The 20,317-nt window shown below is 47.9% G+C and overlaps 2 protein-coding genes across 2 annotated transcripts; both read left to right on the top strand.

Moving 5' to 3' along the window:
• The first annotated feature begins 8,134 nt into the window (after positions 1-8,134).
• Positions 8,135-18,149, top strand: rpp14 (ribonuclease P/MRP 14 subunit). Its single transcript, XM_080727898.1, has 7 exons — positions 8,135-8,271; positions 8,542-8,602; positions 10,022-10,144; positions 10,325-10,406; positions 15,240-15,316; positions 15,887-15,965; positions 18,043-18,149. The coding sequence occupies exons 3-7, from the start codon at positions 10,053-10,055 to the stop codon at positions 18,097-18,099; spliced, it is 387 nt and encodes a 128-aa protein (XP_080584024.1). The 5' UTR covers positions 8,135-8,271; positions 8,542-8,602; positions 10,022-10,052; the 3' UTR covers positions 18,100-18,149.
• A 14-nt stretch (positions 18,150-18,163) lies between these two features.
• LOC308286772 (hydroxyacyl-thioester dehydratase type 2, mitochondrial-like) lies at positions 18,164-19,789 on the top strand (the record flags this gene model as incomplete). Its single annotated transcript, XM_080727897.1, has 1 exon — positions 18,164-19,789. The coding sequence occupies one exon, from the start codon at positions 18,164-18,166 to the stop codon at positions 18,695-18,697; it is 534 nt and encodes a 177-aa protein (XP_080584023.1). The 3' UTR covers positions 18,698-19,789.
• Positions 19,790-20,317: the final 528 nt, after the last annotated feature.

The following is a 20,317-nucleotide window of genomic DNA, read 5'->3' as shown; positions in this document are numbered from 1 at the left end:
TGGGCATAAAGTCTGACATCAGAGTTTTCCGCAACCGGTACTGTGTGTGCAGAGATCTTCATATATGGGCATAAGTGGACAAAGACAAACAGATGGTCAAAACGGGTCCTATGACAACAGGTATATTGGGGTTTGCATTAAAGGGTGGGGCATTCATGGGGTTTGCATTAAAGGGTGGGGCATTCATTCCCTATTTCAAATTTGGCACGTGCGTTCCCCACCGCAGCAGGTAGTGCAGTGCTCGGCCTCGACCCGACCCGATACACAATTTTCTGGAACCAGCACGAAAGGTTCGGATTCTGATGTCTGACATCAGGATTTTCCGGAACTGGCACTGTGTCTGCATAGATCTCCATATATGGGCATAAAATGGATGCAGACAGACAAATACAGATATCTCCATATATGGGCATAAATGGACACAGGCAAACAGATGGTCAAAGATCTCCATATATGGGCATAAAGTGGATGCAGACAGACAGATACAGATATCTCCATATATGGGCATAAATGGACACAGGCAAACAGATGGTCAAAACGGGTCCTATGACAACAGGTATAATGGGGTTTGCATTAAGTTTGTCTCCTCCTCCATCTGTTTGTCTGTGTCCCTTTATTCCCATTATGGAGATCTCTGTATCTGTCTGTGCCTCCGACTGTGTTGCAGACACAGTGCCGGTTCCCCCTTTAATGCAAACCCCATTATACCTGTTGTCATAGGACCCGTTTTGACCATCTGTTTGAAAAAGCGACAGAAATCTCATATATGGGCATTAAATGGACGCAGATAAACAGATATCTCCATATATGGCATATATGGGCATACAATGGATGCAGAATCACAAAGATCTCCATATACGGGCATAAAAGGGACACAGACAGACAGATACAGAGATCTCCATATATGGGCATAAAATGGACGCAGATAGACAGATATCTCCATATATGGGCATATATGGGCATAAAATGGACCCAGAACTATAACTGCAGTGATCTCCATATATGGACATAAAATGGACACCGACAGACAGACAGATACAGATATCTCCATATATGGGCATAAATGGACACAGGCAGACAAATGGTCAAAATGGGTCCTATGAAAACAGGTATAATGGGGTTTGCATTAAAGGGCGGGGCATTCATTCCCTATTTACATTGTTCCGAGTTGGCCAGGTCGCCGACTAGACGCTAGTAATAATAATAATACAAACTAGAAGAAGTGCTCTTCCGAGCACATGTCTCCACCAGGCCACGCGTCTTGGTGGTGGTGCTATAATAGGCAAATGTAAAAAGGGTGGCATGTGTTCTTCACCAATCTTAGACCTTTCATGGAGCCACCATGAGGCTGATTTGAACATTTTGTAGTGTAATTTCTTCCTTCGCCTTTTGCGAATGTGCGCGGCTCTGCGTTTGTGATTTGAGGCATTTTGTCCAAAATGGACCAATCTTACAAACTTTGAAAGCCAATATCAGCCAATCAGGATGGAATATGGACAATCAGACAGATCCGTATCGATCATGACTGTAGAGATAATGTCTACCGATTTGCGTGATTTTTGGAGAAAATCTGTAGGAGTAGTGTACAGAAATGTGTTTTGCAAACATCGGCCTCATGGTGGCGCATAGGCCTCATGGTGGGTAGAATAGGGCCATTTGAAAAATGTGGGGCAGAGACCGGGCCAACGGCGCCGGAGATTAGCTGTTAACAAACTCGGAGGACGGACGGACGGACGGACGGACGGACAGACGCACGGACAGGGGCGAAAACATACTCTCCCCCTGCCTTCGGCTGGTGGAGACAATAATAATAAATACGGAATCAGTGGGGGTAAATCTATTGTAATCAAATTATCGTCTTAGGAATGCGACAAAAAACATTATTGAACTTGAACTCAAGTCTCCATGGCATGAGTAGCCTAATCAATGAAAAAAGTCATTTTGGGGGTGAACTAGCCTACTCCTTTAAGCATGTGTTTCCACAAATGGGCTTTTTATCATTTTAGGTCTGACAAGTGTATTATGCTTGCTAGCTCATGTTTTATATCTATTCCTACACAATCTTCCTTAACAACAGTCAAGTAAATATTGTAACAATCCCAAGAACCGGAGGCAGAGACGTGTCCCACAGTTTAGTGTCACGTTTATTAAAGGCTTCGTTCAGCATGAATAATAACATATAACCTCGCAGAGTGTGGCACAGACTGTATCCCATATCACAACAACACCCTGGAATGACGCTACTTCCCCCCAAGTTCCGGGAAAAGCCACAACAACAACACGTGACATCCGGCCACTCTTAAAGGGGCCGCTACACTACCCCCCCCTTACAAAAAGTCCTCGTCCCCGAGGACCGCTCCGGAGGTAAAGAAAATAACACAGCCTAAGGCAACATGGCAACAAGTGCAGTGCAACCCAACACAAACCCCACATCCCAACAACATTTCAAGTTCACAATCACATCTTTTTTTTTTTTTTTTTCCTTTTTTTTTTTTTTTTTTCACATGCTCTTTTTTTCCTTTTTTTTTTTTTTTTACTGTCCAGTCCACATCAGTCCAGTGCCCCAAAGGACACCGCATAGTCACGTAGGTGGGCCGGAGGCCTTGTCCGCCTCCTCGGCCGAGACCTAGTAGGGAGTGGGGGCATGGGAGCAGGGGGCAGAGGGACAGACCCCGGGGAGAGGGCATCCGGGGCAAGGGACAAGGGGAGCGGGGTGGGGCAAACGGGCGTGGGGGCCTCCTGCGGGAGGCCGTGAGGGGGCAGAGGAGCTGGGGAAGGGGGAGAGGTTGCCTGAGAGTTCGTGTCGGAGGAAGGAGAGCCCCCCCTGTAAGGGGCCAGTCTGTCTCTGTGGAGGGCCACCCTCCTTCCCCGAGGAGGCATCTGCACGCGGTACACAACCTCTCCCAGTCTCTCCAGCACCTTGCAGGGCCCCACCCACTTACTGTCAAGCTTGGGGCTGCGTCCCTTCTTCCGTATCGGGTTGTAGACCCAGACCAACTCGTCTGGCTTGAAGTCCCGTCCCCGAGACTTCACGTCGTAGTACCGCTTCTGCTTCACGCCGGCCTCCTGCAGCTGTTCCCTGGCGAAGCGGTGCGCTGAATCCAGGCGGTCCTGCAGCTTCCTGGCGTACTCCGGCCCTGCAGGGACAGCCGGGGCGTCAGGTGGGCGTCCGAAGGCCAGCTCAGCCGGGGTGCGCAGCTCCCTTCCCAGCATGAGGAGAGCGGGTGTGCACTCCGTGGACTCCTGCACCGCGGAGCGGCACGCCATGAGCACCAGGGGCAGGTGTTTGTCCCAGTCCCTCTGGTGCCGGGAGGTGACGATGGCCAGCTGGTCTCCCATGTTCCGGTGGAATCTCTCAACCAAACCGTCGCTCTGAGGGTGCAGCGGGGTGGTGCGTGTCTTGTGTATGCCCAGGCGCTCGCACATGGCAGCGAACACCCGGGATTCAAAATTAGTCCCCCGATCACTGTGAATGGATTCCATCGCCCCGAGCCGACTTATCATGCCCTCTACCAGGGCATCAGCGACCGTTTCAGCCTCCTGGTTTGGGATGGCATACGCCTCCGGCCACTTTGTGAAGTAATCCATGGCGGAGAGGACGTAGCGGTTGCCCCCGTCAGAGAGAGGGTATGGCCCCGTAATGTCTATCCCCACTCTCTCCATAGGGGACCCCACCGGGAACTGCTGGAGTGGCGCTTGCGAGCGCCCGGTGGGGCCTTTGCGAGCAACACAGGGGTCACAGCGACGGCAGAAGTCAACAACGTCCCTCTTCTGCCGCCCCCAGTAGAAGCTCTGACGAAGGCGGCGGAGAGTTTTGTTGACCCCAAAGTGTCCAGACCCACCCGCCCCGTGCATGGCTTCCAGCACTGTCTCTTGCAGACCCTTTGGGACCACCACCTGCCACTGCTCCTCCCCGGTGGCTGCTGTCTTGAACGCCCGCTGCAGCACACCTTGGGACAGCCGCAGCGATTCAAACATAGTCCATAGTCCTTGAGTCGCCTTGGAAAAGGGCGCCACCTCCTCCCAAGGCGGACGCTGCTGGGCCTCGATCCACTGCAAGGCAGGCTGCAGGTCCGGATCTTTTTCTTGCTCGGCTCTCCATTCTGCATCCGACACCGCTTGCAGCTCCCTGCAGACGACCTCCCCGACTCTGACGGCTGCACACTCCTCCTCGTCCATGTGCCGCTCCAGCTCCCGTGCCTCTCTCCGCTCGCAGTAGCGGCACCCTTCTGCTGCACAGGGCCGACGTGAGAGAGCGTCTGCGTTGGCGTGGCGAGCCCCAGGGCGGTGCACTATCTTGAAGTCGAACTCTTGCAGCTTCTCCAACCACCTGGCAACCTGCCCCTCCGGCTCCCGGAAAGTCATTAACCACTGGAGGGCTGAGTGGTCAGTTCTTACAGTGAAGGGGTGGCCGCACAGGTAGTACTTGAAGTGCCTGACAGAGAGCACCACTGCCAGGAGCTCCCGGCGGGTGACGCAGTAGTTCCGCTCGCTTTTCTTGAGCTTCTGGCTGAAGTACGCGACCACTCTCTCACCCTCTGGCCACGACTGCGACAGGACACCCCCCACCCCCACACTGCTAGCGTCAGTGTCCAGTACAAAAGGCAGTGTGGGGTCAGGTGGGGCGAGAACCGGGGCCTCGCACAGGGCTCGCTTCAGCCTGAGGAATGCCTCCTGGCACGCCTCGGACCACACATAGTCTCTGTCTTTCTCCAGCAGCCTGTACAGGGGCGATGCGATCGTGGCAAACCCCCGCACATGCCGTCTGTAGTACGAGGCCAAACCGATGAAGCTTTTCAACTGGCTCTGGTCGCGGGGGGTGGGCCACTGCTCCACCGCCCGCACCTTCTCGTCCATGGGGCCGATGCCCGCTGCCCCCAACTGGTGCCCCAGGAATGTCACCTCCCTCCGCATAAAGCGGCATTTCTCTGGGTGCAGCATCAGGCCCGCTTCCTTAATTTTCCCCAGAACCCTCCTCAGGGACCCCAGGGCCGCCTCGAAGGAGCGCCCGTGCACCAGAATGTCGTCCAGGTACACCAGGCACTCCTGGCGGGGTATACCAGCCAGCACTTTGTCCATAAGGCGGGAGAAGGTGGCAGGGGCGTTGCAAAGTCCGAAGCTGAGCACCTTAAACTGCCACAGGCCGCGTCCGGTGCAGAAGGCTGACTTGGGGCGGGATTCAGGGGAGAGGGGGACTTGGTAGTAACCGCTTTTGAGGTCCAACGTGGTGAACCACGAGGACCCCGTCACTAGATCCAAGGACTCGTCGATACGGGGGAGGGGGTAAGAGTCCTTAGTGGTCAAGTCATTCAGCCGCCTGTAATCCACACAGAACCGCCAGTCTCCATTCTTTTTCGGGACCATGACCACCGGTGCCGCCCAGGGGCTGTCGGAAGGCTCGATAAAGTCTGACTGCAGCAGGTCGTCCACGGCCTGGTCGCATGCCTCCTGACGAGCGAGAGGGAGGCGGCGCGGCTGACACTTGACGGGCCGCTCAAGTCCAGTGTCAATCACGTGCTGCGCCATGTGAGTTCTCCCCACCTCACTCTCGCTCGCTGTAAAGCTGTCCTGGAACTCCGACAGCAGCTGTCTCAGCTCCTCCTGTTGCCGCTCCTCCAGGTCTCCATACTCCTCCCTCCACACCCCTCCCCCCAGGGACAGCTCACCTCCACCACCCCCCCCTCTTATCCGCAGAGAGGGGGCCGGAGTGACAGGGGAAAACACAGGGGCTAGAGGGGACAGCTGTTGGCAGGGGGCGTCGGGAAACATCATAGTCTCCATCACAGGGGGAGGGGGGGCAGGGTAGGGGGGGTAACTTGGCCACATGAAGGGAAGGCTCAACGGGGCAGCGAACCGTGGGGCAAAAGCACAGGGGTCGGGGCAGGGGAAAACAGGAACAGTGAACGGCACCTCCAGTGCCTGGACAGACCGGGCAGGGGGCAGCAGGCCAGCAGCTAGAGGGCCCATGGCAACGGTAGGACCCCCTGGGAAGCTAAGAGTGCCCCTCCCCATATCCAACAGGCACCCCGTGTCCTGGAGAAAGTCCAGTCCCAGGATGCAGTAGTCTTGAACATCTGCCACCCACACTAGATGACGAACGCGTCTGCCGCCCACACACAGCCACAGCAGCCCCTTCCCCAACATGGGAGCCAGCTGCCCTGTGGCCGTGCGGAGCTGCACCGCTGTAGGCTGCAAGGGTGTCCCGCTGGGCAGAACATCCGGTCTCACCAGCGTCACCGACGACCCGGTGTCCACCAGGCCCGCAGTAGGCACCCCCTGGACGGAGACAGCGACGTGGCAGGAACCCGCTCCACTGGAACTCCCACGGATCCACCCCACCACGACAGGTGGAGTACCGCTGTCGTCTCCTCCATCGCTGCACTGCTGGGCTCCCTCCGCTGGCGGATGAGGCTGCGAAGGCGGCGGCCTGCTGTCGTCTTCTTCTGGGGGGAATGGAGCATCCTCCCCCTGGCTGTGCTGTTGTGCTCCCCCCGCTGGACGGCACGCCCGGACTGGCGTCGTTGGGGAAGCAGTGGGAATCGGGGCCCGCATATCCCCGTCTATGCGGACCCCGAGGCGTTTCCCTGCCCCTGGCGAGCGGCAGGGCAGTTCCTCCTGATGTGGCCGGGCTGGCCACACCCCCAGCAGACCTGCGGACCTGGACGTGGTCCGCTTGGCCTCTGTAGAGTCACCGCCCGCAGCAGCTCAGTCATCTCCGTCGCCCACGCTGGCGCCTCCTCCCTGGCAGGGCACCCCGACGCTGACCTCACCGCATGGGGGCTCACCTCCTGTCCACCGCTGGCGGCCGCGCTCTGCAGACTCTCCCTCTCGATGGCTGCCTCCAACGCCTCCTGCAGTGACTTCGGGTGCTGAAGTTGCACCTGCATGCGCAGGTCAGGTGGAGAGATGGCCCCAACAAACAGGTCGGTAGCCAACTCGCTCCGCGCGCCGGCGGATAGGTGGCCGTAAGCCCGCCGCACCTGGCTCTCAATGTCATTTGCCAGCCCCCGGAGTGACTCACCAGGCTTCCTGCATTTCCCTCTCAGTTCATTTTTCACCAGTGCTGGCTGGGACCATGTTCCAAAGCGCCTCTTCAGCGCCCCCACCAGGGCGTCGTAGCACCGCCGCTGATCAGCATCCAAAAACAGGAGGCAAGACAGGGCATCTCCCTCCAAACACAGAGCCAACTGAAGAGCTTTGTCACTCATTGTCCATCTTCTAGCATCTGCTAACAGTTCGAATTGAGCATGGAAAGCCTCCCAATCAGAGTTACCAGTGTACTTGGGTGTCTTCACAGAGCCAGCCGACGGCGGTGCATGGGCGTCGTCATGGTAACCGCCCGACGCTGTAAAAATGGCGGGACCCGGCGGCCGCACATCGCCGTTCCCGCGGAGCGGCGACCCGCGAAAACGAGAGGGGAAGCCAGGGTAGTTGGCCACCCGCCCTGGAGTCAACTCGAGCCGCGGCACGTTCACTTCTTCCGACATACCGTATCGCGCACTGTCCCGCTGTTCTTCTTTTATCTTCTTCTCATCCATACTGCTCGCCTAGCTAGCTAACACACTGAAGCTAACTAGCTACCACACAACGGCACGTCTCCTCACCGACAAAGTCTTTGTTTGTTTTTCTTCTGACACCAGTGTAACAATCCCAAGAACCGGAGGCAGAGACGTGTCCCACAGTTTAGTGTCACGTTTATTAAAGGCTTCGTTCAGCATGAATAATAACATATAACCTCGCAGAGTGTGGCACAGACTGTATCCCATATCACAACAACACCCTGGAATGACGCTACTTCCCCCCAAGTTCCGGGAAAAGCCACAACAACAACACGTGACATCCGGCCACTCTTAAAGGGGCCGCTACAATATGCTCTGGGTAGGTTACTTTTTTCCTTCTACCACTACCTGGGTAAAGGAATTGAGATAATCTGTAATCTCGTAAGGTATTTTGATTTGCCTGTTGTTGGTAGACTGATGATGTGATCTGATCTGTCAAAAATGTACACAAAATCACAAATGAATGTGCAAGAAGTGTGCTATTGATTTGGATCCCATAGCCCGGAGCCCCGGACGGGCGTGCTACAATTGGCTACTTGGTTGCCTGACAACTTGAGCACTCTGTTTATGAAGAACTACGCATGTGCGCTGTTTGAAGGGTATCACGTTGGCGGTGCAAACTGTATACTAGTAGTGGTAATCTTCTATTCTGCTACCACCATAGGTTGTCATTGTCGTGTGTTTACCTGTCAACAACAGATGCATGTGGGTGGTAAGTATGAGACTGAACTTAACGTCAATGATGTCTAATTCATGAGCCTGTATCCCCATCAGCTAACAATGCTAAGTGTGTACTAGCCATTAGCTAACCTGATGAGGTGCATTTCAACTAGCCATAAATTATAACCCTTTTAACGTCTTCAAAATAAAAGCTTCTACAAGGGTTATAATTTATGGCTAAATTTCAACCATGACATTGATGATTAAAGTTGAATTACACAACTAACTAACATGTCCGTAACTGATCTAACTGACCTGACAGGACATTCACCACACCTGGGACTGTAACACTGCCTAGCAGAGAGAGAGATTTTACTTGTGAGGTATGGTATTTATTATGGATTTTTATTATTTTCTATGTCTCTGCTACCCCTCCCCTCAAACACACACTACACAGACATTTGGTAAAACGTCCCATTGGTTCGACTAAGGGTTAGAATTATGTTTTAGGGTTAGGTTTAGGAACCTTTTTATTGAGGTTAGGGTCAGAGTTCGGGTTAGGTTTAGGCATAGTAGCATCCACCAGGTTAACATTCACCAGGTTAGCATTCACCAATGTTGGCAGGTTAGCGTTTCACAAGGTTAGCATTCACCAGTGTCAAACTAAAGCCTCTATCAGAGTCCAGGGTGAAGAGCTATTCACTTCACTGCGGTGTAGTTTTCTAGCTATCACCTAAAAATACATAACAAAGCCTAGGTGATAGCTAGGAAACTACAACGAGGTGAAGTGAATAGCTCTTCACCCTGGACTCTATTAGAGCCTTTGTGCGACATCGTCGTCGAACCGAACAAATGTTACATCGCGATATCGACACGCTGGCCACAGAATAATGTTCGAGTGGTGAACCGGAAGCCTCGTCCGAAAACACACTCACCCCATTCTTTTTTCGGAGACCGCTCGCCCCCAGCTTGTGGGAGATATCACCCTTCAAGGCAGTCTGCCAGACATACAGAGCCAAACTAAGTAGTCAGTTTGAGTGGCAGTCGGGGCACGATTATGTGCCTATTGGTACATAATTCTGAGTCGGCTAAAGCAAACATTGCAACGTTCGGCACGGCGACTCGCTCGCTTTAGCTCGCTCAGCCGCAGCAGTGGCTCTTGTGGCTCAAGTTCGCTTGAGGCGGCGCACCTCCATCGCAGTCTAAAACTATTCTTCGATCCCAGGATGTGTGCTGTGTGGGTTTAGAGTCTAATGATTAGCGAGGCTGGTGCTGAGATTGGGTATTCGGTCTGCAACTGTATTAGAACGCAACTCCTGTAAAATGAAAGAAGCCCTGCCCACTTGCCCAGTAGGCCCCTGTAGCCGGATATTTCTGGCAAATGCCCAGTGATTGTTGCATGCGTTTTACTGAGGTTAAGGAATACGTTTAGGGTTAAGCATAAGTTTACTGAGTTTAGGAATAAGGCTAGATTTATGTATAGTTTTACTGAGGTTAAGTTTAGGATTAAGGCTAGATTTAGGCATAGTTTTACTGAGGTTAGGTTTAGGAATAAGGCTAGATTTATGTATAGTTTTACTGAGGTTAAGGTTCCTAGGTCGCCAGATTAGACCCAGGGCGAGCCTGATATGGGGCAAGCGTTCTTCTTATTCGTCAAGTGTATATGCAATATATTATCTATAAAGATATCAGTCAAATCAAATCCAATATCTGCACCATTCATGACCATATTTTATACGCTCTGTAAATGTGTCTCAGGTCCCCAGAAATCTCACCATATCACTCCATGTTTGTCATTTAAGGACGTGGGGGGGTGGTCGTAAGTCCAGTAGAATGCAGCACACTGACAGAACGAAAGGATCTGCAGCTTTCCAAAGAGTCGTGTTGAAAAACAAATCACGATATCACTATTTGAAGGTTTCTCTGTGAGTATAATCATAGTACTGTTACTATGTCACTTAAACTGTAGTAGGTCAGTGTGTGAGGTTCTGTTGTCTCTGTACAATGTGTTACTACTATGTACTATTTGTTAGTTATTATAACTCTTCGGCAATTTCAAAGAGAACAATTTAGTTTTTTCTGATAGCATGTGTGTGTTCATTCAGTGTGTTGGAGGATCAAGAAGTGCCGAGTGCTGCGCAGCTGAAGCAGTTCATAACTACAGGCCTCAAAACCATTTATGGAGAGGTAAAAGATGATCACTTTCCTGTGTATTTTGGGTTAAGTTTTATAAATTATAATATGCTCTGCAGTAAAGTGTTTTCACAAAAGTGATATTTACAAAAATGACAACTGTGTGTGTGTGTGTGTGTGTGTGTGTGTGTGTGTGTGTGTGTGTGTGTGTGTGTGTGAGGTATTAAAACTGGCTGCCCATTAGGGCTGTCCTCGACGCAGGATTTATCAAGTCGATTCGAGTCGCGGGGGTTAATCCGACGCGTCGACGAATCGTTTATGTAAAAAAAAAAAAAAAAAAAAAAAAAAAAGTGGTGCTTTAAGCTTTTAAACCACGTCAACGTAATACAATAAAACAGCAATATGTTTTAAGCCTTTAAAGTGAATTAGATCCATGAACTACCGTGCATATTGAGACATGATAGCGGTGGACACTGGACATTAATGACGATAAGATTGCGTCCAGCCGTGCGTAATTTGCCGTGCGTAATTGTGAATTGTGGAGCAGAGTAGAACAACGGAGGAGAGAATAATGCATCTCTTTGACAGCATGTCGTGTATTACTTCCACAAGTTGTATTTTCTCAGAGCACCGCTGCTGTATCAAAAGAGCTATGTTGCCGATCTGGTGCGAGATAATAAAAAGAAAACAGTTCGCCCGTCGCTATTCCTCAGCCTGAGTCCAACCACCACACACCCACGGCAGTGAAAGTGAAAGCGCATCGCGCTGGCTCTGCTGCTTCTTTGGCCAGCTCTCAAGTAGAATAACAACTCGTCGACGCATTTCCTTTCCAAGCGGTTAACTTCAAAATAAGAGCTCCCTGTTATATGATCAAGGCAACTTTCAAGTCACGTGAACTGATTTTATTTTTAAGTCTAGTAGTAGGAAGTATGGACTCAATAAGAATTACATGACAGTCACAGTCCAGCGCTCTCATACCGCACCACAGTATACTGGTGTGATAAAAAAAATTATATATCTTTGACGGCTCGACTCAAACAATTGGCGTCGATTCCGGGGGCTTAAAACGACGCGTCGATTCGTCGATTTTTAGAGGACAGGCCTACTGCCCATGGAGTGCTGTAAATTTTATTTTAGCACTTAACCAGTGGATGAAGTGGCTCTGTATGTCTGCCCCCGACGATGTCATTTCCCCTAACCCCGTACAGGGGTATGCAGATGACGTGCAGGTCGCCTCCTATCATGGGGCTGTAATTGGTAACATGTTATCCAAAACTGATTCCTTCCTGGAGTGGTCAGGTTTGGAGGCAAAAGATACTAAATGTGCAGTTTTTTATGAGAGGCGGAGTGGGGGAAACCGCTGGTACCATTCAAACACAGATACAGTACCTGCATTCACAATTAACAATAAACCTATAACAGTCTATTCACGCCATGAAACATACACATACCTGGGTCACAAGTTTAATGTGGCAGGTGAATGGAAAGACAAGGTCGATGTAATCACCTCTGAATACTCCAGCAGACTTGATTTAATTCATGCATCGCCCCTGCCTCTTATCATGAAGCTGGAGGCTGTCCGTGTATTGGCATTGGCCAAAGTACAACATCTATTCTCCAATGTACATATCCCACGAAAATCACTACATGATTTGACTGATAAAACTGTACATCTAGTGAGGCAGTGGACTAGCCTAAACACACACACAACACGTGACATTATATTTCACAGTAAAGGCGAGGGTGGTCTGGGTGTTCCCAATTTCGAATGGGTTTATATTGCTACACGGCTCTCCCATCTGTTAAATATGCTGAACAGTGATGACCAGTATGTGAGAATGCTTGCTCGTTCTTCTCTATTCTTGGACCTAAAAAGACGCAAGGTCCCTCTGGCTCGTGGCTCGGACTCTAACTTCCTTGGTTTTAAGAGAAAACCGAATGGAAAACTGGACAGTCGCTCCCCTGGCTTTGGTGTGTGGTCAGACTGGCCGGACCTAAATGACTTGTGTTGCTGGGCTGATGTTACCTTGGAGTGGGTAGGGTCTAACTCTGAGGTGGTGGCTGTCTCAGAGAATGTTATATCTGACCCCAGTATCTCTGTGAGAGCAACTATGACTGTGTGTGGAACAGAACACCATCTTCCACTGATTAATGCCCGAGGTCGCCTCCTGTGGGCACAACAGCAAAGGCAGAGGCAGCACTGGACTCAGTTGAGATTGCAAGGGAAGACTGCATGTCTCCCTGATGCAGACCATTCTGTCTCTCACTCTGTGTTCAAAAATGTTGCCATAGATGAGTGCATCGTTGTCTTTACTTTGAAAGCAAGATTACAGGTTTTACCAACTAAACTTAAAGGGGAAGACCACCCATTTTCAATATTGAAATATGTCATTAATATATCTTAGAGGAGTTGTGTGGAAATAGAAAAAAAGTTCCCCCCTTCTGTGTTGCCTAGAACTGGAGGATTGATTTGGGGGTTTGTATCGTAAAGTACAATGTGTGATGTCATCAAGTTGTAATTTACAATACAAACCCCAAAATCAATCCTCCAGTTCTAGGCAACACAGAAGGGGGGGGGAACTTTTTTTCTATTTCCACACAACTCCTCTAAGGTATATTAATGACACAGTTCAATATTGAAAACGGGTGGTCTTCCCCTTTAATCTCTCCATCTGGTTTCCAGGCAACCATGCTCCTCACTGTATTCATCATGGCAATGAGCAAATAGCCGAAACCATGTCCCACATCTTAAATGGTTGCCATGTATACAGGGGCCTCTACATGTAGGCACGACAGAATTGTAGATTTGATAAAGATATCTCTTCTATTTTTAGGTCCTCCATCATGCTGTATAAGCACACTGCTGTGAAGCCGAGCATGTTTAACCTGTGTAATGATGATTCTGTGTTCTCAAATATTACAGCTAACACTCCTGATGTCTTTGTTGTAAATGAAACCCTTAGGGAGGTGTTTATTCTCGAGGTCGGCTGCACTTTTGACTACAGCTTGGAAGAAGCCTTTCTAAACAAAGTGCTGAAATATCAACAGCTAGTGCAGACCATCTCACAGCTAGGCTACAGATGCAAACTTTTAGTTTTTATCTTTGGCAGCCTAGGGCATGTGCACAAGTTGGTTGTGAGGGGCTTACAAATGGCAGGCCTCTCCAAAAGGAGGGCCAAACAGTTAGCAAGGTTTTGCTCAGTGTCAGCCATTATAGGAAGCTGCTCAATTTGGAGGAGGCGTTGCTTCCTTTACCCATGACTTATGTCCGCTGTCTTACCCCCCGGCTCCACCGGGCGCGTCGAACGTCGCGTCAACGTCAACGCTGGGAACGCTCCCGTTTTAATCAATGAAGGGTGCTCCACTGCCGACGTCAACGTCCGCGTCGGACGCTCAAATTCGCCCCGGTTCATTTTTTGACGGCGTCCGACGCCGGCACGACGCCGTCATTTTGGTGGAGCCCTAGCCTGACATGTATTGTATGTAACAATGATTAGCCATTTAGGCTCTTTGTAACTGGCTGTTCTTTCATATTAGGCCTAGCAAAATAAAACTTTGGCTTCCGGTTGGCTGTAATTTTAGGGCTGAGTAGGTAGGGAATTTATTTTATTTTATTTTTATTTTTTTGTGGGCATGATGGGTAGCAAGGAATTGTATTGTATTTCCTCATGGGAAGGATGGGTAGGTAGTTTTTTTTTTGTTTTTTTTTTGTAATTTTAATGTTTAATTTACAGTTTTAATGAATCATTTAAAACATATTTTTTAAATTTAATTTTAATGTTTAATTTACAGTTTTAATGAATCATGCAAATGAAATCATATTTCAATTTCTTTTAGGATACTCTTATTCTGAAGAGATTAAGAAGTCGACCACCGTCTGGAAGTCTTATTGTAATAAGAAATCTGGAAGTCTTATTGCTGCTAGCGCAATATATCTTATTCTGAAGAGATCGGCTACAGGAAGTGTTAGATTTTCCAGCTTAGATTTGACAAAAGAACACAACTCGACGAGCGAACGAGAGAGAGAGACGCAGTCGTACTTGCAGACATGCAGTGTCGCACGGGAGTCCGCATTCACTCAAGCGCTGTTGCCGTACAGTCTTTCAGATGAATCCCACGTTGTCATAAATGTTTCGTCTCCAACTCACGTCTCTCTGTGGTGGCTATACAGTTCTCAGCTGTACTGGTGGCTGGGCTGCTAACGTTGCTAGCATGGCTACCGCTGCCAGTCAGTGACTGAGTGGCAACGCAATTTGTCCCCCGATTGTGTGTGTGCTTGTGTGTCTGTGTGTGTTTGGAGGAATACAAGTTGTAACGTAACTCACATTAGTTTAGCCTCGGGAACCGGGGACAGGTCCTGACTTCGCGAATGTGGTCGCACCAAATATATTTTTGAGCGGTGGTCACAACGCTCCTATACGTGGCCGTGTGTGTGGGTCTGTCTGTCTGTCTGCGTGTCTGTCTGTCTGTCTGTAGCCTGCAGTAACCTTTTCTGACCACACATGTTAAGGGAGGGGCGCTGTTGTTCAGGCCAGGCCAGACCAGGCACACACACGCACACACACACACACACACACACAGGGGGGAAGGGGGGGGGGGTGTGATTTTTTTGTAAGACGTTTTTGATCGACTCGGTCGGATTTTGACTTTATTTTTTATTTTTTCACTCCAAATGCCAATAAAATCATCTGGGTCGCACGTATTTAATAGGGTCGGTCGCCTACCGGAAACCAACATATTATTTTGTTAGGCCTTATCTGACTGCACTGTCATTGTTTATGACCTTTGTATGAGGCTTCCTTGTACTTCTGTTTATGTGGTCATAAATAAACTGTGTGTGTGTGTGTGTGTGTGTGTGTGTGTGTGTGTGTGTGTGTGTGGTTTCAGATAGGTGCTGCATTTCCCTTTGACCTGTTATCCTATGACGAAGACTCTCTGACGTTTGTTCTGCGTGTTTACAGCAGGTAACCTCAGATTCACTGTTTAAATCAATCTGTTATGTTGAAGAATTCAGTGTATTGCCCAGTCATACACTGTCATGGAAATATTACCTCTATCTTGTTAAATTAAACCAGCGCTTGTTGATTTTGAGGTTTTAACAGTTTGTACTATGTGCACAAAGAAGTGCATTCAATATATGGCAATGCACTTCTCTGCCCCGTGTGAAATACAAGAGTCCTTATCCGTGTAGATAATAAGCATAACCTTGAGATCTTCCTGAGACCTTACCCATTCCCACGCATTCCTGGGCTGTGAAGAGCGAAAACTTAAGGCAGTCTGCACTATGTGTACTGTATTTGTTAGGGCTGCAAGGTTTTTGTTTAATATAATGATCCTGGCAATGATGATTTGTTTTCATAATTTTCTTAACAACTGGCTTTGTTTTACTTATGCAATGGTGAGGAGACCAGGGCAAGGTGTTCAATTAATTGCCATGTTTCATGAATACATAATTGTGAAATATAAAATCGTGATTTTCGATTGGTCAACTCTTGTACATTAAGAATAAACATGTTTGTTTGTGTGTCTTACAGAGGTCTGGTAAAGTTGTGGAGCTCTTTGACTCTGTTGGGATTCTATCAGAAGCAACGCTGTGCCTTCACGATGCTCCAGGTCAATAATAATAATAATAGTAGTAATACTAAAGGGTCATGAAATAGTTCCATAGTTATCTCATCGTTTTCCTGTACAGGTTAAAACGACGAAGTAAGCTGGCCAGCTTACCTCATAGTACACCATGATGTAAGCAATTTAGATTTAGATGATGTAAGCAATTTAGATTTAGTTGGGCAAGTATCGACAGCTTCACATCTAAATAATGCACCCATTATTGTGTTAGGTGCAGCTGCAGTGCTTACACATCATGGTGTATTATAAGTTCAGTCTGCCACGCTTTTACCCTTAGTAGTCAAAAATGGCAGAGGGTTTCATAATGATATTTATTTATACATCACAGAACAGCATGGAATGGAATGGCAGTCACCATTGAAGTCCAGAACCATTGATTGAATGAATGAATTAATACTTTGTTTGCAAAAAGTACAGAGGTACGTTTATACAATAATGCTAAAAGGATAATACAAAATACATGTATCCATTGTGGTCCTGTGTATTCAATTGATCAAGACATATATAAAGACAAAAGAAATACAATCAATCATCAATACTAGGAGCAGTAATGTTATATTTACAGGAAAATTGTGGGGGGGGGGGTCATTTATTTTGGTCCCGCCTATGCAGGTTTAGTTTAGCTGTGCCTCCATGAGGCCCCTAGCAGCTCTCCCCTGATGCTGTCTCTTTCTAGCCTCAAGCAAGACTGAACTTCCCTCACCTGCAGCATGACTGCTCTTAACTCATTGACTGCCAAGGCATGAGTTTCACGAGTTATTACAGTACTCCCAGGCTGCCACAGCCCGAGTTTCCCGAGTTGGAAGCCATTTTGAATTTTTTTTTTTTTTTTTTTTTTTTTTTTCAAAATTTTTTTTTATAAAAAAAATTCTAAAAATGCCTCAAATGTATTAGGCATGATCGCAATTGCGAAATTGCATGTTTAGCCCCATAACAAACACATCTTTCAAAATGTCAAAAATGGCTGTTTTGTCTGACTTTGAAGGCTTGTATCTCATGAATGCCTGAACGGATTTCCAAGCGGATTTTTTTGTTTGAAAGCTGTTAAAAAGTACTACACATATGGTGCATGATCTAGGCATGGGCGTGCACGATCCGTGCACTACAAATTGATCCGTGCACTAGAAATTTGGAAGGTGGCAGTGTTTGTTTTGTCTGACTTTGAAGGCTTCTATCTCATGAATGCCTGAACGGATTTCCAAGCGGATTTTTTGTTTGAAAGCTGTTAAAAAGTACTACACATATGATGCATATATGGTGCATGGGCGTGCACGATCCGTGCACTAAAAATTGATCCGTGCACTAGAAATCTAGGATAGTGGCAGTCTGGTACTTGGGGGCCATCTTGAAATGGCATTCAATGAGTTAAACAGGTGGGGCAAACCAAGCACAAAAGTAATAATTGAATCAATTAGCTCAAACAAGGCAAACCACGGCCCATGAGTTGATTTACAATTACCTGTGCTTCTTTAACTCATTTTCAATAAATATACCTCAATAAATATGTCAGGCGCCAAACACAAACAATAAATGAACACAAAATAACCGGAACAGACACCCCTCCTCCTCTACAGTGCTTGGCCCATTCCAATCTACAGGATTGCCAGCACTGCAGAGGAGAGACAGGTGACCAACACGTTTAACTTCAGTGACATTGAACCCACATACACATATTTAAACTCAGTTAAATTACTTAAAAATGTCCTTTGTACAAATATACAACACAATTGAACAGTCACTTCCAAACCAGCTGATGGTCAATTGATCAGGTTGACTCAGCTGTGAGATGTATGTGCACGGTCCTTGATATTGTGTGTGTGTATGCATGTATAGGGCACGGCTGCCCTGTGACACATGTTATGTTAATTTATTATAAATTATTACAGTACATTAGTTCAGTAACTTAATGTCAAAATACTGTAAAAGCCTGAACTATGGATTTAAAATGTAAAAAGGCATACATTTCTCAGATTTAAGGTCAGTTTAGCTCCTTTGATGTTTGTTCCACTGGCATGTGACCAGTAAAGTGACGGGATGTGCTTGTGTATGTTTGATTCTCTAGGTGTCTCCCTTCCTGTTGGCTCTGTCTGGCAATAGCAGGGATCTGAAGCTAGACTGACACACACACACACACACACACACACACACACACACACACACACACAGAGAGAGACAGAGTGGAAATGAGTCACCTGTGGAGACAGATCCTTCCAAGGTCACGCCCACCTTTTCACTCTTGCATCATGACCGCTGCTCAGACACGAGTTGGACCACATCCTTCTCTCACCGTCTCTCCTCCCTTCCAACTCTCCCTGCGCCTCCTCCACGTCGGCCAGAGTGCCTCCCTCGTACGGACTTTCACCTCCCGTGACCTGGAGCTGTTCTCTGAGCTGACGGGAGACACCAACCCCATCCACGCCGCCTCCTCTGCCATGTCTGGCACCACCTCCTCTCCATTCACATCCCCAGTGGTCCATGGAGTCCTGGTTAATGGCTTGGTGTCTGCGGTCCTTGGCACCCGGCTCCCGGGACCCGGATCGGTCCTCCTCCGACAGGAGATCCGCTTCCCGGCTCCCCTCTACCCAGGGGAGGAGGTGCTGGCTCTGGCCACAGTGAGGAAGTTGAAGATGAATTTGGCCTTCATCACCGTGAGATGCTCTGTCAAACGGGACGAGAAGGTGGTGATGGAGGGAGAGGTGGTAGTTAAGATACCCTAGGAGGGTGGAAGAAGCGGACAAAAGAAAAAAATGAAGTGACACCTTAAGGCAGGGGTCGGCAACATTTTTGACATGAAGTACCAAGTCTTCATTTTCTTGATAGTCAGTGTGCCATATCAACATTACGTTTGAAATATTTTCTTTCACACCAGGATGTATGATCATTAGACACTGATTTCTCTTAGACTCCCTCCCAGAGAGTCAGAGTTAGGAGTTTGAATGAATTTAGAATTATGTGCAGGATGTAATTTGTATAAAGGGGACTTCATTTAACTGACTATTTAACTATTTCATTTAACTTACACTTACCCCTTTTTGATTTTAAAAGAAAAAACGACTCTCACACACATGCTAGTGTGCCAGTGATCGGTTTGATCACCCCCCCCCCCCCCCCCCCCTCGCCAATGTTGGCACCCGTGCCTAAGGTTGCCTACCCCTGCGTTAAGGAAAAGAAAATGGGAGACAGGAGAAGATGGGGAGAAGGGGAATGTGCTGGCAGGATGCCTCTGAGAGTGGAGACAGAGCAGAAGGAGGAAGAGTGACTGGGTTGTGGTTTGATTCACACAGCAGACTCATGTCCTGTTAAAGTGTCTTTGAGCAAGGCACCGATAACCTACCTGCTGTGGATCATATTAGTCACTGTGCTTGTTTAATATGAATGGACATCTCTATTGATGAGGTTAAGTGGAGAGTATAGATCTCTGTACCTGGCAGTTTGGGATTCAGACTTCACACAAAGTCTGCGTACTAAATGATAAAGTCATAAATATGCACAGGAATGGTCAAGTTGAAGCTGTGAAAGTGTAATTTAATGACTAAAGGCTGCAGCATATTTCTTTACTTCTAAATTTATATTAGTTATGTAGAGAAAACAAACAAACACATTACATGCCCTTGCCAAAGTTATTTTTCTGCACTTCCTGCACCTCAAAGTTAAAAAGTGGAACATCACTAGCCTAACACTCAGCCTGAATATTAATTTAGTTTGAAAAGATATATATATATATATATATATATATATTTTTTTTTTAAAGGGCATGGCTAGCGATTCAGGGGCTTGAGCCAGATTAGAACATAACGGCAGATGAGATGACGCCATTGCAAGAATTGTGTGATTTGTCTGAAATTCATTAGCCTGGGTGCCAGCCTGTTCGCTCCATTCCGTGATTTGTTTAGATTTGTCTAGACAAACAAATTGCGGAACGGAGCGAACAGGCTGGCACCCAGGCTAGAAATTCATAGTCCATACTGAATAGTAATAGAGTGGGTCAACTTATGTCCGATGCTCAAAGTGGAGTCGCATTGAGCAGGCTATAAAACGTAAAAAGTATTCTCCTGTGGACATAAGATATTATTCTCAACCAGCAAATGTGATATAATTTCAGCATTCTGTTTTAATTGCAATGGTTAATATCCATAGTGGAAATAGAGGTCATTTTGGTATTGCACGGATCCCATTTGACTGGAGTTAATGTTTATTGTCGCCGAAGGGATATTTGTCTTCACTGACAGTGACAGACATTGACAATATATGTGTTGAGTTTAAAACAAATAAATACAAATACAAAAGTAATCTGTTGCGTTAATATATTCAGTGGAAAATATGTGTGTGTGTGTACA

Source organism: Nannobrachium achirus (genome assembly GCF_963921795.1).
Source record: "Nannobrachium achirus genome assembly, chromosome: 6".
Lineage (NCBI taxonomy): Eukaryota > Metazoa > Chordata > Actinopteri > Myctophiformes > Myctophidae > Nannobrachium > Nannobrachium achirus.
Note: the sequence above shows the minus strand (reverse complement) of the source record. Positions and strands in the feature narration are given on the sequence as shown.

Excerpts from the sequence above, each read along its gene's own strand:
- rpp14 (XM_080727898.1), top strand. The coding sequence starts at position 10,053 with ATGCAGCACACTGACAGAACGAAAGGATCTGCAGCTTTCCAAAGAGTC. Across the intron at positions 10,407-15,239 it reads TCAAAACCATTTATGGAGAG|ATAGGTGCTGCATTTCCCTT; the intron begins GTAAAAGATGAT and ends GTGTGGTTTCAG. Across the intron at positions 15,966-18,042 it reads GTGCCTTCACGATGCTCCAG|GTGTCTCCCTTCCTGTTGGC; the intron begins GTCAATAATAAT and ends TTGATTCTCTAG.